The 15,837-nt window shown below is 51.3% G+C and overlaps 1 protein-coding gene across 1 annotated transcript in view; it reads right to left on the reverse strand.

Moving 5' to 3' along the window:
- Positions 1-15,837, reverse strand: part of FAM222A (family with sequence similarity 222 member A) — a 54,976-nt gene that overhangs the window by 20,395 nt on the left and 18,744 nt on the right. Inside the window, exon 2 of the mRNA XM_060119531.1 lies at positions 5,607-5,738. Within this exon, the coding sequence (XP_059975514.1) occupies positions 5,607-5,688 (82 nt within the window). The 5' untranslated portion in view covers positions 5,689-5,738. The remainder of the gene's footprint in view (positions 1-5,606; positions 5,739-15,837) is intronic.

Raw genomic sequence — 15,837 nt, forward strand, 5'->3', positions numbered from 1 at the left:
AGTGAAATAATACAAGCCTTGGATCTGCCTGTCGAAAGGCACAGACTGTTCCAGGAGAAACAGACTCTGAAGGGTCAACCTCAAGACACAGGCTAGTCAAGTAATGGCATGAAAGATGTGGAAAGATCAAAATGAAATATAAAGGAGGGCTCAGGCTTCAACTTCTCCATGGCAACATTCAACATTAGAAAAGAACAGAACAAGGTCTACAAAAATCCTCAAGGAAACAAAGTGACCCAGGAATTATTTTTTTGCTCATTCAAGTAGAAAGTCGACAGACCATTCTGAATGTGTGGGAATTCCAGGAGTGTTGTTCACAGAAGGCCTTAAGCCGTAGACTAGAGGGCAACTTCAGATGGTGGAAAAATAAGGCAAAAGAACTGGTGATGAGCATGAACCCTGTTTATCTAGGAGACTGAGATGGATAGAACTGTGGGAGTGTGGTGATGTAACCAGATGTTAACATCACAAGCCCTAGGAGTAAAGTAATGGAATCACTAAGAAGAGAGGGGATGGGGAAAGAGGGGAACAGTAGTATAAGTACACTGGTGTCCTCATTTTTTGATAGCTGGGATCAAAGGTTATTTAAAGCTGATGTCAGTTAATAGAGGTTTAAAAGGATGAAGTGAACACTGAGAAACTGCTGTAGGGAGAAAAAGGAAATACACTAATTTCATCATTTTGTTCATTTTAGGGTAGATGGAATAGATGCTGTTACAAAGAGATAAAAAATTAGGGGATTATTTAATGCTACACCACTAGAACAAGAACACCAGCCTTCCCTATGATTAGTAGGTACACAAAGCAGAGAACTTAGATCACACAGGGAAAGACTTTTCAAAGCAATTAAAACAAAGCACAGCATGACTGAACTAATACCAGACATCTGTTATATCAATAAATGTAAGTGGCCTAAACTCTATTAAAAAATTTTTAAAAGGCATTCAGATTGGATCACAAAGCTTAATTCAACTCTATATTATATGAGTCACCTCTAAACAAAGTAATTCAGAAAGGTTGAAATAAAAGGACTAGCACAGGTTTTAAGAAAAATGTGAATTAAAAAAGCATCTTAATAGGCACTTACCATCTTAATAGATAAGATTGATTCGAGGCCAAAAAGTATTAAATACAGCCAAGAAGGATGAAATTCACTATGGAGATTTAAGGTACTAATACCTGTGCATTAAATTCCATTGCATCTTGGATACACAAGACCTAACTAATGTAATTAACAGGGTAGATATAACTGGTTAACACCAAACTCTGAATCCTGAAAACAAAGCCATATCTTTTCAAATTCCCATAAAAAGTCACAAAACTCACAATCACCAGATTATATCACAAAGAAAACTTCACTAAAGTCCAAAAAAGTAGAAATCATTGATAGCATTCTCTGATTATAATGCAACAGAACTGGAAATAACAAAACACAAAGGCACCTACTACCTGGGTGGATAGATGGAACTCAAATGAGCCTGAAGCCAAAGAAGAAGAAATCAAAGCCAAAGTTATAAAGTTATCTAAAAATACTGATAATAAAAATACATGCTAGAACCTACAGGATACAGCTAAAGCAGTGCTGAGAGAATTCACAGCCTTAATTTTCCTTTTTTTCTTGTTTAGCAGTATAAAGATTTAAGCCTCTCAAGACATTTTTTAAAAAGGAAAGCAGGAGGAAGATTTTAATAAAGATAAATGCATAAATTAATGAATTAGGAACCAGAAAAGGGTAATTACTAATAAATGGATCCTAAAGATGGTTCTTTGGGAAAGGGGGGTAGATAACCTCATTAGCTAACTAACCTAATCAAGAAAATGCGGAGGGGAGCACACACAAAATATACAATATAAGAAACAAGGGTGAAGTAATCATTTAAAATAATTTATTTTGTGCAACCTCATGCAAATAAATTCAGAAACCTGGATAAAATGGGTACTTTTCTAGAGAAACATAATTTACCAAACTCATTCAAGAACAATTAGATCAATCATTACAGAAGAAATAGAGAACATTATCTCAGAGTTACCCAGCCCTCCATCTCCCAAATACACTAGCCCAGACTGCTTCATGAAGGATCTAACAATCTTTAAAGAACAGATAATCCATTTCTACTTAAGCTGTTATAAAGTACAGAGGAAGAAGGAAAGCCTCCATTGTCGTTAGGAAGCAAATGTAACACTGATAGCAAAACCCAACAAAAACTGTTCCAAAAAAGGATGGCTAAACACTATTCTCACTGATGAAATTGAGGCAAAACTCCTAAACAAAATATAAAATCCAATTCTACGGTATGTTATAATGTAATATTTATCGTGACCAAGTGGGAACCAACCAGGAATGCAAGGATGGTTCAATATAAAGAAATCTATATCATTATTCATATTAACAGAACAAAGAAAAAACCCATATGATCAGTTTCACAGATGTTGAAAAGTCATTTGGTAAAGTTCAGATTCCATCCTTGATTTTTAAAGTTCTCAATAAAATAGGAATAGATGGACACTTATTTAACCTGATAAAATATCTGCCCCTAAACCAGGATTCTGTGTAATGAGGAAATCCTAGAAACTTCTCAAGGGCAAAGACAAAGCAAGAAAGTCTACTGTTACTGCTGTTATTTTTCACTGTGCCAGGGATAGCAGACAACACTATTAAATAAGACAAAGAAATCAAGGTATAAAACTTGCAAGGGGCTTCCCTGGTGGTGCAGTGGTTAAGAATCCGCCTGCCAATGTAGGGGACACGGGTTTGAGCCCTGATCCAGGAAGATCCCACGTGCCGTGGAGCAACTAAGCCCGTGAGCCACAACTGCTGAGCCCGTGTGCCACAACTACTGAAGCCCGTGCGCCTAGAGCCCATGCTCCGCAACGGGAGAAGCCATCGCAATGGGAAGCCCGTGTACCGCAACGAAGAGTAGCCCCCGCTCGCCACAACTAGAGAGAGCCCACGTGCAGCAACGAAGACCCAAGGCAGCCAAAAATAAAAATAAATAAATTTACCAACAACAAAAAAATTAACTTTCCAGAGGAAGGAAAGTTTAAAAATGTGCAAGATCTAAATGAAGAAAATACTAAAACATTCCTGAGGGACACAAAAGAAAGTGTGAACAAACAGAAAGGTATAGATCATGTTATTGGAGGGAAAGACATCATCATAAAAATGTCATTTCTTCCTAATTTATAAATTGCATGCAATCCCAGTAAAAACCCAAACAGGATTTTGTTCTTACCTAGATAAGTTGATTCTACAGTCCAGACAGAAAACTAATGGAACAGCCAAGGAATTTCTGCATAAGAGGATGGTGAATAACAAGCAAGAAGCACCAGCAAATATTAAAATGTTTTATATACATGCTTACAGCATGGATGAACCTTGAAAACACTATGCAGAGGGAAAGAAGCCAGTCACAAAAGGCCACATACTGTATGAGTCCCTTCCTAGGAAAGTCCAAAACAGGGGAATCTATAGAGAAGGGAGGAGCCAGGCGGATGAGGGAGTGGGTAAGGGATTTCTTCTGAGGTGATAAAAATGCTCTAAAATGAACTGTGGTGATGGATACAAAGTTCTGTAAATACACTAAAACCACTGAATGGTATACTTCAAATGGGTGGATTGTATGGTACGTGAATAATATCTCAATAAAGCCATTAAAAATGTTTAAATGTGTTATAATGCTACAATAATGAAAACAGTATTGCACTGATATTTGAATACACTTGCACCCATACCCCACACTTTGCACCAGATAAATTATCAAATAATCAAAGATCGTATATTTTAAAAATTAAACCAGAGAAGCACTAGAAGAATCCCTGGGGACACCTTTTTTTTTTTTTTTAAATAACCTCAGCATGAGAAAGGACATTCTAAGTATGACAAAAAATCCAAAGGCCATACTTCAAAAAACTCCTCCATGGCAGAATCAAAGACAAATGACAATTTGGGGGAAACATCTGCAATTCATATGACAGACAGAAGTCTAATTCCATCATATACAAAGAGCTCCTATAAATTAATAAGGACAAAACCCAATGAGAAAAATAGATCAAGAAGATGAATAGATAAGTCAGTCAAACCACATCCATCAAAATTACAAATGCACATACCTTCGACCCAGTCTTTCTTCTTGTAGAAATTTATGCTGTAGTTTTATTCACACCTTTGTGACACATACACAGTGACAGAGTTTGTTGCTGCACTGCTTGTAATGGCAACAGGTTGGGTATGGTTCTTCTTAGGGGACTGGTCAAATAAATTATGGATCATCCGTGCTATGAAAAACTATATGGCAAAAGAATGAGGAAGCTCTTTAGAGGCTGACATATAGGATATACTTCTAAGTGAAAAAGTGAGGGGTAGGACAGTGGATAAAATATGTATATACACACATATTTGCTGGGATGTGCATAAAACGTCTTGTGAGAGGACACGCAACAGCGGGGAGAGGACGAGTTTTATCTCTATACCCCTTTATTCCTTTTGAATACTGGACCACGTGAGTGTATTACCAGGTCTGAAGATAAAATACATATTAAAAAAGCAAAAAGCAACAACGTAAACACTATGGTAAATGGCAACCACTCCTGCACTATAGGACAGAGGCAATAGGAAAGGGTGGGGACTGTGGTGAACTGGAGATGGGTGTCCCCTTTAAAGAGGCAATAGTTACATTCTAACCAATAGCTACAGGACAGGAACACAGCCTTATGTTACCAGATCCTCTGATTTGTGTTCAAGACACACTACATCCAGATTTTTATACAAATCTCCCTGTTTTTAAATGTGTCTAAATACTTGGGAAAAAAAAAAAAAACCCCAAACAACCTATGGTGGTTAAAAACAATCAGATCAGAGGGTTTGGGAGCCCTGTCCTGGATGGCAAAGGAGGACAGACCCTTGGAGGTTACCAAGTGCAGCTCCCTAATGGCCCAGAGAGGGAAAAGACAGGCCCAAGATCGCCCAGCAATTCAGGCCGCAAGCTGGGATCCCATTCAGGACTACAGTGAACTTTTGAACAACGTGGTGGTTAATTCAGGTGTAACTTACAGTCGGCCCCGCGTATCCTCGGTTCCTCCATATCTGCGGATTCAACCAACCTCGGACCCTGTAGTACTGTACTATTCACTACGGAAAGAGATCCACCTATAAGTGGACCTGCACAGTTCAAACCTACATTGTTCAAGGGCCGGCTGTGTTTGCTTCCCCGTTATCCTCTCTGCTGATGCAGAGGGAGACAGACAGGACACACGGTCAGGTCACAGAAGAAGTGCTGGGGTCGGGGCCACGGTGCTGGTAGTGGTCAGAGAAGGCTGCTGGGGACGAGGTCACGCCCAGTGGGAGTCGGCCAGACCAAAGGAGTGGGGAGGGACCCCAGGGAGGCAGCACAGCCTGGGCAAAGGCCTGGGAGAACACGGACGGTCCAAAGCAGGGTGGTGGTGGGCAGATGTGCCGGAGTGTGGACGGCTTTCCCCGCCTGGGAGCTGCCCTGCGAGGGCCCAAGGTGGGGAAAGCTTGGTGTGTCCAGGAGAGAGGCAGCCCCGTGGACTCGGGGTGGGCAGAGGAAGGGGCGGGGCTAGGGCCACACGGAGGGCGTGTCACTCACACTTGCGCAGCTCCAGGCTCTTGGTCGGGCAGACCAGGTGTTGGCCGGGGGCGTTCTGGGTCCTCTGCAGGCAGGCCAGCATGGCTGAGCTGGGGGCCCGCGGCGGGGGGGATGCGCTCTGCGGCAGGGGCCCTGTGAGGAGGGAGAGGAGGCACTGGTCACCGGGGCTGCTCTGGACCCACCTCCCCCCTCCCCGCCCAGCCCTGCTCACTGTGTGGGCCGCCTCCTCCAGGGGGCTTCCCGATGCCCCCAGGCCTGCTCAGACCCTCTCCCCCTCCGTGTTCCCCCAGCAGGCCGTCCTTCCAGGGGTGGTGGCCTCCAGCTCTCTTGTAACCGCCTGCCAGCAAATCCGTACCAACCTCCCCGCCCCACACCTTCAGCCTTGAGCTCATCAAGGGCAAAGACCCCATCTGGTCATCTTGGGAACCAACATGGAAGGGTGCCCGGGAACGGCCACTGGGCGAATGGGTGTCCCCACTTACTCAGGTGATGGTCTGCCCTCACCCCCCGCCTGGAGACTTCTCACAGCGCCCCTGGAGGGGAGATGCCCGGGATGGTGTCCCCGGGAGAACCAGAGGTGACCTGTGCTGAGCCCTGAGCCCAGGCCCTGAGGGCCACCAGGGCCCCCTGACCAAGTCCCCTATCCCGAACGGAAAGGGCAGGGCCACCCAGGGCAGCTCTGCCAGGCTGGGGCGAGGTCCCCCATGGGCAGCAGCTCAGATGTGGCTCCAGACAGGTCCACGTGTGCTCACTCGCCCAGATTCACACAGAAACGAGCATCTTTATCTTCACAGAACCCACTTTTCTGAGAACCCAGAGCCCCCGAGGGGCAGGGTGACACAGCCTGCCCTGGATGGATGGGGAGAGGGTGGGAGGTCTCCTGCCAGGGTCAGGGTAAGGAGAAGACGGGCTCAACCCTGGACACTACTGATGTCCACCCAGCCTGGGCGCCCCATGCCCACCCTGTCCTGCTCCCACGCCACCGCCACTGCCAAGGCCTGAGCCACCAAGCTGGGCTGGGTTGAAAAAAGAAGAAAGTGGAGGGGAGGGTGTGTTGAAGGGGAAGAAAGAGAAGTTATTTAACACTAAACAGGTGTCTGGAGCCCTAAATTCTGCCGCTTTCTTCTAATAATGAAGTATTCATGAGGAAAAGCCTTTTTTCACTACTTTCTTAAGATACTAATTTCACAACAAGCTCCTTGTTACGGCGCAATTATTCCAATCTTGTATTTCCCCGAGACGGGTGCAGCCTCCTGTCTGTCCTGGACTCCCAGTAAATGAAAGACAATCACGTACCCACCTTTCATTATGCTCTATTTTACTTTCAGCAAAGGTAGCCTGAAAGAAATGATTTACTCTGAAAGGGACTTTTATTCAGTTTCAAAACCAATTTTCTCCTATTACTGTCTCAGAAAAAAAAAAAGAGAGAGAGAGAAAGTGGGGGGTGGATGGGGGAGGGTCGGTGGTTCTCATGCGCCACGCGCCCAGTCGCCAGCCTTAATGCAGCGATGCAGTGAAAGATCTGGTATCCACTTCCTGACTTTGATTTCTGGTAATTTTAAAATATGCCATTACAATCAGGCAGAAATTATACAGTTTAAAAAGGGAATGAAGTCGGGCTATTGTAGGGATGAAAGCCCTTGACTGCGGGAACGAGGCGCCGCTCCCTGGGGATGCGGACAGCGGGAGCAGGCCATGCTGGGGCCCTTTGGGACACACCCGCACACATGGGGGCAGCCGGCCCCCCTGGACACCCGGGGACACGTGGACGTGCCGCCCGCCATGATGGGCGTCCACATGCATCCCGGACGTGCTCGCTGCATACGTTTTCCTGCAGGTGGGTACACCCCGTCATACCCTTGCCCACCCCGACTGACACGCTCCTCTGGCACCTCTCAGTATACGCGGGAAGTGCATGGACACGCACAATCACGTGCCCACCTGGAAGGTAAGAGGCCTGTGGTGACCCGGGCAGCCCGGCCCCTCGCCCCTACTCCAGCCCAGAGCAGCAGCCACTTCTTGCTGCTCTGATGCAGGGGTTAGGGGACAAAGGGGATAGCTGGAAAAGGCCAGCCAGCTGCAGGACCCAAGCAAGCCCTCTCCCTCCACAGATGGGGAAACCCAGGCCAGAGGGAAGCAGCACCCTCCCCGGGGCCACCCAGCAGACAGTGACTGGGTGAACCTGCCCCCTCTCCACTGGGCTACGCCGCTCCCCACAGGCTGGGGCAGCGCTGGGCCAGGAAGGAGGGAGGCCAGCCACCTGGCACACCGAGGAAACCTGGGCTGGAAGCCTGGAACCTCCCCTGCCCCAGTGCCTGCTGTGTGACCCCAGGGGAGCTACTGCCCCTCTCTGGCCTTGGAAAAGCACTTCCATGATCCTTCCCAGGTCATTTTTCTCCAGGGTCCTGGCCAAGCCCAGCCCCACTCTGGGAGGTCCTCCCCACCTCTGGCCTTTCACCAGGCGCTGGGGGCCCAGAAGCCCAGCCCCTCTCCAGCACCCCCCCTCCCCAGGGGCCACGCACCCCAGCATGCTTTTCAGCTGAAAAGGACAGGCTGGGACTGCAGTGCTAATCGGGTGAGGGGTAGGCTGCCTGTTCTGGGGCGTCTCTAGACCCCGTGAGCTGCCCTCCCAGCAGGGCTCTGGTTTCCGAGTGCTCGGATGGTGGACGACCGGGCAGCTCTGGGAGCCGAGCGGCCACGTGGCCCAGCCCAGGGGGGCCACAGAGGATTCCCCAGAGGAGACGGTATCCACGTGAAGGCCTCAGCTCAGCTTTTCTGGTGCAGCCACCTGGATCATATCATCCCTCGCCTCTGAAGGACCAGCAGCCTAAGAGGCTGTCTTCACTTGGAGAGGAGCGATTTCTCTCTCTACACCCCCAATCCCCCCAACCCATTCTCCCTGCCCATTCTCCCAGGAGCCCTGTGCCTGCTGCTGGGGCAGGTGGGCGGCTCCAGCGTGGGACCTGGGCAGGGGCCAGTTCGGTATCATCCACATCATCTACAAACAAGACAAACAAAACAGAGCCCTGTCTTTGGCCATAAAAATTCTCTCTGGTCCCAAAGTAGAGCCTAACTTCCTTTACCTGGCCCTCAAGGCCACTTTGACCTGTCCTCCCCGCCTCCCACCCCCATCTCTTGTAGCTCCCTCCTAGCGCTCCCTCCAGCCTGGCAGCCTCCCACCTCCAAACCTTTGCCTGTGCTGGTCCCTCTGCCTACAGCACCGCCACCTGATCCATTTTAACTCAGACTCTGGCTCCCCTCCTCTGGGCATCCCCCCTCACAGCCCTAATCACACAGAGTTGTAATTGCCAATTTTCATGTCTGTCTTTCTCCACTGGACTGTGAGTTTCTCAGGGGCAAGGACCATGTCTTATTTGTCTCGTTCTCCCCAATGCCTGGCAAAGAGTAATCACTTAATAAATAGGTGTTGAATGAATGGCTAAGTTAATGAATCAGTTATTGTCAAATGAAGTGATGGAGGCCCAGAGAAGCCAAGCGTCCTACACAAGGTCACACAGCAAGCTTGGAGACAGGACTGGAGCAGGTGCCTAGAACACTCATGATCTTCCCATGACCCACCCCCCGCCCCCCACTTGGCATCATCCCATCTGCAGAAAGCCAGCCCCTCAGAGCCCCCGCCCCAACTCATTACTGCCCCAGCCAGGGACCATCCTGGGAGCGCTGCTCATTCTGAAACCCTATCAGCAAATCGGGTTGTTTATAAGCCCAAGGTCTTTTGTGACTTTAATAATAAAAAAGGGGGGGAGGGGGAAACGTCGCAAGCCTCAATGATTAGAATGCTTCGGCACCGTCCCTGACATGGGGGCTGATAAGACGCCTTATCTCGGAAGCACCCCTAGGAAAAGGTCCCCTCCACCAGATAACGCCCCCAGCTGTCGATATGCCCTTTCATAGCTGAGCTTTAGATAAAGAAAATGTGACGGGAGGGGAAAGAAAGGAACTTTCCAAGTCCGAGGAGGAACTGAATCTGTGCTGCTCGCCTTGGCAGAACAATGCATAGCAGAAGGACATCTAAAGGCTGTCTTTATTTTTATTAAAAGAACAGGGAATTGGGGCCTTTGGCCCTGCCCACCTTTTGTCATCTCTCCCAGCCTGTCCTGCTGCAGAGGGTGTTGGGGAGCCACCCCCCACGCTGCCAGTGGGAACAGGGAGCTTGAAAATTACAATACGCATGTTAGTGCTAATAGTAGCAGTGCACAGTGATTGAATGCTCCCTCTGTGCCACGCCCTATGTGCACCCTGTCTGTTATAGCTCACAGCATCCTCCTAGCAGCTGCTGTGGTGGGTTCTGTTTTTAGCCCCATTTCACAGATTAGGAAATGGTCACAGAGAGCAGAAGTAATCTGCCCAAGGTCACACAGCTTTTGGGTAGCAGAGCCCGAGGGTGTCAACACGGCTCCACACTGTACGGCCTCCAGCCCTGGCTCCAGAAGCAAAGTCCTGCTTCTCCCCGGTGCCCACGTCTTTGGTTCTACTCTGGGAAGGGCTGGGGTCACAGAGAGGGAGACGAGAGGAGGGAGAGGGACTCTCAGGAGTCCACCTACTCATCCCATAAACATTCGTGGAGGACAACGCGACAGGCCTGCGTGAGCAGAACAGTACAGAGGTGGCTAAAGCAAGGCCCTGCCTCCAGGAGGGAACCGTTTCGAGGCAGCTGTCATTTACCCAGCCATTCATTCACTCATTCATTCATTCAGGCAGCAAACACTCCCTGAGCATCTTTTGGGGGCCAGCCCCGTGCCATATGCTGGGAGTATGGAAATCGGTGAGAACATCCTGCCAAAACAGAATATTCATCCGGAAGTGACTGCCTACTCCCAAGGCCAGCCTGTTCAAAGTGGACTTCCCTGGCCTCTCCCTCCGGCCTCCAATATTTCTCTGAAGTGGCAGGTGGGCAGGACTTTCCCCCATGTATCCTGTAGGTCAGCGGCCTGCCCCTCACCAGACTGGGCTGGCCCTGGAGCACGTGGAATGCAGGGACGACCTTGGGCTCCACAGCAGGAGGCGGCTGTGACCCAGTGAAGGCCGTGAGCGGTGCCGCTGCCAGCCTCTGTCCCTCCCTCTTCCCTGCAGCTCCCTACTCTGGCCTCTGTGGCTCCACTCAAGGCCAAAGACCCGCTGTGGCTTGGAGGAGAAGGTCATGTGAGGCCTTCCCGGCATCCAACGGGACTAGAAGTTCACAGTAGAGGGCCAGCCCCGGAGGCCTTAGGGTTGCACCTGCCAGGCAGGGGGCAAGCACCAGGGTTCTGATTGGCTGAGGGACCTTAAGGAAGCGAGAGCCCTTCTCTGAGTCTCAGTTTCCCTTGCTGAACCCTGACGGGCAGTGGCCCAGCCCATCGTAGGAGGGCCTTTGAGCCTCTGAGGGGATGTTAGCATGTGGTTTTCAAACACAATCCAGTGCACTACCTGTGTGCAAGACACAGGGCTGAGTTCACATAGGGCGGGTTCTAGATGTAGTCTGTTCTTGAGGGATTTGGAATGTTGAGTCAGGAAGCTGGTAGAACCCAGCATGTTAAGTGCTGAGTGGTCAGTCAGGACTCTGAGTTCCCTAAAAACAGGCGAAGGAGAAGCCTGCTATTCCCAGGCCCTCACAACCTTCACGGGGAGGGGGCAGGAGTCCCCCCCGCCGCCCCCCAGTTCTCACCTCCATCCCCAGGGCTGCACTTGAAGCCTTGCTCTCCTTCACCCTGTCCTGGCCCCAGAGCCTGCCCCCAAATGCAGGGAAGAATTTGAAGTAGAGGCAGACGGCGGAGGGCCTGGGGAGGGGAATGAGCATTGTTTTGAGAGCCTGGAAGAGCTGGGTCGGATCCTGGCTGTGCGGCCCTGAGTACCGGCTCCCTTCTCTGGATGGGTCCCCACCACCATGAGCCAGGCCAGCAGCACAAAGCCTCAGAAAGCTCAGTGCCCCCTAAACCACAAGGGGCAGGGTTTGCCTGCCCTTGGCCAGGAGAGAAGGGTGGAGGGGCCCTTGCCCGAGAGTGCCATAGGGAGCCTGGGTGCGCAACCCTTCCCCCACGATGGCTGGATCCACTGTCTGTCTGTCTGTCTTTCACTCCTGCCTCTACGGCTGTCGCTCGCTCCATCTGCCGTCCTACCCTGGCGCTTCCCTCCTTCCTCCCTGCTCTCTCCTTTCTCACTCCCTTCCTGACCCCACTCTCCCCGACCCCTTCCCCCTCCACCCGCCCCAACTCTCTCCGCGAGGCAGCCAGAGTAGAAGCCCTCCCCCACCCCCTCCTGCCGCTCCCTCCCCCATTCCTGTTCCAAGCCCAAGCCCGAGGCCTTCCAGGGGACCCTGTTAATAATTAAATGTTAATCTAAAAAGCAATTTGAGCTGCGGCTAGGCAGATCTGGTTAGAGATTGCATTAGCGTGGAGGAGGCAGGCAGGGTAGTTTTCTTTAACCCCTCTCCTGATCTCTCAAGCCCGGGAATCTTCAAGTCACACTGGCACTGCTGATTAAACTGGCGCAGGGCTTGGCTGTGGATAAAGGGGCCTGTGAAAAGTGATTATTTCCCACTGCCATTTGGGCTGCAGCACCAGAAAGGGGAGTTTCACTTTCTTTTTTTTTTAAGGTTGGGGGAGGAGGAGGGCACTGGCCCCTTCCAGAGGAGGCCTCACTACTGCCACGTAGTACCGCTGCATCGATCCCCACCCCCAGAGGCCGGAGGTCTCTCTGGCCACTGAGCATAAGCTAGCTCCCTCTGTTCCTAGGACAGAGACGCCGCCGGCCTCCTGCCTGGGGGACAGCGCCCCTCCATTAATCCTCACTCATAGTTTCTAGCACCTTCTCTGGGCCCTGCCCCGGGCAGACCACTGGAGCCACAGATGCCGGTGGCTCTGGGCTGCAGGGGAGGCCAAAGAGTGAACCACCAGCCACGAGTTCAGGATGGCGGGCAGCAGAGTCCAGAGGCGGGCATCCCTCAAAGACATGTCTCTCCCCTGCACACGTGCAGGCCTTTGCCCAGGCAGTCCCTTCTGCTTGAAGCCCTTGAAATTCTACTCAGCATTCACCTGAAGCCCAGGTTCCTCAAAGCCTTCTTGGAGACACACGAGAGGCCCCATAAATGTTTGATGAGTAACTGGAGTGCCCCGAGCAGCTCTCCCCGATCCCTTCTCCGTGGGTTCACGGTGCCATGACCAGTGCTTGTGAACAGTAGGCCCTCAGGAAACCCTCTCATGAAGGAAGGATGGGGGAAAGGCTGGCCCAGGGAGCTAGGGCAAGGCGGGGCTCAGGAAGTATCCGACTGGGACACAGGGCTGCGGGCTGGGGTGGGCGGCGGTCCCCAGGCCGTTCAGCACCATGGCCAGCTCCCAGCTCAGGCACCCTGGAAAATGGGGCGGGGCGGAGCCTGGGAGCCTAGCTGTCAGTCGCCATGGGAACTACCTTGACGTGGTCTGCCCTGGGCAGCACTCCAACCTACAGAGATGACCACGTGACAAATTAAGCACCTACTATGTGCCAGGTCCTGTGCTAGACGCTGAGGCAGATGCCAGGAGAGGAGTGTGTGCATCAGAGGGGCAATTACAAGGCAGGGTGACAAGTGTACCCTTGATGGAGCCACCCTACCTAGCTTGGGGGCTGTCAAGACAAAGGGACAGCCCCACTGCCTCATAAGGGGGGTGACAGTATTGTGTCCCAGGCTTCAGAGCCAGATGCCTGAGCTTTGTCTCTTAACTAAATCCCAGCTTTATCCATTAAGTCTGGCCTTGGGCAAATGCCTCCATCTCTCTGAGCCTCAGTTTCCTCGTCTGAAAAAGGAGTTAATTCCTTACCACAGCTTAGTACACATAAAGTGCTAGGGTCACAGTAGTAACTCCCCAAGTGGTAGCCGTTACTAGTATCATTTATGATTATTATCAACAGGTAAGTAGGAAACAGCCAAGTGAACAAGGCAAGGGGGATGGGGTCCCAAGCAGAGTACTACACAGACAAGCTTATGGAGACCTGAAAGACATCAGTGGGTGTGGAGAACCTGAAGCAGCTCTGGGTTGCTGGAGAAGACCGAGAGCATCCCGTCCTGGCCTGGCAGGGTCACCAGGACAGAGGGGACAGCGGCAGGGTCCCCCAAACCTCAAGGTGGGGAGAGCCGCTTTCTGTGGACACGTGCTGGGTCAGGGCAAGGAGAGGCTAACAGCAGGTGCTGGGTGCATGGGTAGGTGGGGGGCTCACAAAGGCTCAAAAGCCACCCTATCAGTGATGGGGTGAGATAGGCAGTCACTGCCACCAGCAGCAGACCTGGCTGGCTCTATCCCAGAGGCCCCCACCACAGTACCTAGGGGATGAATGCGGGGCTCATTCGCGTGAAAACGAACCTTCGGGAAGCCCTGGCTGGAGAGCAAAGCCCCCAAGTCTCAGAACCCCCCGGCCAGTTTCCCTGAGAGCCTTCTTCTCTGAGAGCCAGCTCCCAAGGGGGGAAGTCTGGGGCGGGGTCCCATCCTACAAGTCATTGGTTCCTCTCCTAGTTCTTAATGACAGAGTGGCAGTCACCTTCCAGCAAAGGGGCGGGGCGTGAGGTGAAGCCGTAATCCATACCAAATGTCATCAGTGCTGTGGTGCTACTACAATGGGGGCCAGGGGAACCCAGCAGAAAGGCCCAACCCAGTATTTTTGGAGGAGGCCATGGACCCTTCCAAGAGGAGCAACATGTTACCAGGTGACTCTAGGGATAAGGGGTCTGGAAGAAGAAACATTGTGTGCAAAGGGCATAGGTAAGGTCCACTGTAGAGCCAGGAAGGGCTGGATGCGCCCAGCCATCCTCCCGCCTACTGCAGGTCCCTACATCCACAGTTCAGGGTTAACCCAGCAACGGAGAAGGAGAAAATCTAACACTCGGAGCAATAATAGGAACTCGTTTTTATTTTTAGTGTTCCCCATGGGCTCAGCACTTTACAGACATCACCTCATTTAACCCACCCCAGGCCTGGGAGAAGGAGAGAGGTGATTACCATGGTGTGTGTACCCGTGAGGAAACAGAGGCCTGAGGAGGCGGAGGGGCTGGAAGAGGTGGGCCTGGGCCAGACGGGCAGGAGGTTTAGACCCTGGGGGGAGGGGAAGACCGGTGGAAGATTGGGCCCTGGCAGGAAGAGCCAGGAGTGCTTAGGAGAGAAGAGCCTAGGTGGGGGTGGCCGGTGAGGGCTAGTCTTTAAATCAAGGATCAACAAATACTTCTGGGGGGTCAGGCTGGGGCAGAAATCAGTAGAGCCTTCCAGGCAGGGGTGGGGGAACAAGACAGGGCACTTGGGACCACTAAGAGCACAAACATAAAAGTATTAACCCCTGAGAGGCAAACCCCACTTCTGTGTGGGCCAGGTCTCCCAATTCTGCCCTTGCTGTGAGCGAGGCTGCCGATGCAGTGTCCCTAAGCCCTTCTCTGGTAGGGGAGCCCCCTCTGTGTCATCTGGCCGCAGGGCGCCATGATTTTAGTGCTGGGGTGCAGGGGCCAGACCACCTGGGTTCAAACCCCAGCTGGGCCAGAGCCTCCCCTACCGCTGGGGAGTTTGATTTTTCCTCTTTGTGCTTCTCTGCATTTATAATTTTTCTATGGTAAATATGCCATCATTTCTGTTTTCTTAAAAATAACTTTTCGGAAGGGATTTCAACCACTGACCACCTGGACACAAAGCTGGGGTGCTGTAAATTCACTGACTTGACAGGGAGACAGCGGTGGGCGGGGAGAGAGACAGGAGGAGGGGAAGGCATCGAAATCCAGGAGTGGAGAGACAGACAGATGGGAGCATATCGGGTCTAGCCCAGCTTCCAGCAGGTCCTGTGGACCACGCTTCTACAACAGGCCCCTGGTCCCACCAGGCGCCCCACCACCTACAGGCCTCCACTCGGGCCCCTTCACTGCACACTCCACCCTGCAGGGGCCAGGCTGAGCTTTCCTATATGGAACTCACTGCCTTCCCCACTCAAAACTCCCCCGCTGGCCTCCAAGGCATTTCTAACAATATCCTCTGCAGCCGGCCCTGCGCACATCCCTTCCTCACTCCTTGCCCACTCTGTCACTCTCCCCTGGTGCACCTGGTCCTCTCACAGGCCGACCCTGGTCTCACCCCAGGGCTTCTGCAATTACAGTTGTGTCTCTACCTAAATACTCTAGATCCAGTGCTCTCCTATAGAAATATAATGTCATTATAAATTTTCTAGTACCCACAGGGGGAATTATGTTTAATAATATATTTTAGGGCCTCCCTGGTGGCACAGTGGT

Source organism: Mesoplodon densirostris, chromosome 15 (assembly GCF_025265405.1).
Source record: "Mesoplodon densirostris isolate mMesDen1 chromosome 15, mMesDen1 primary haplotype, whole genome shotgun sequence".
In the NCBI taxonomy this organism is placed as follows: domain Eukaryota; kingdom Metazoa; phylum Chordata; class Mammalia; order Artiodactyla; family Ziphiidae; genus Mesoplodon; species Mesoplodon densirostris.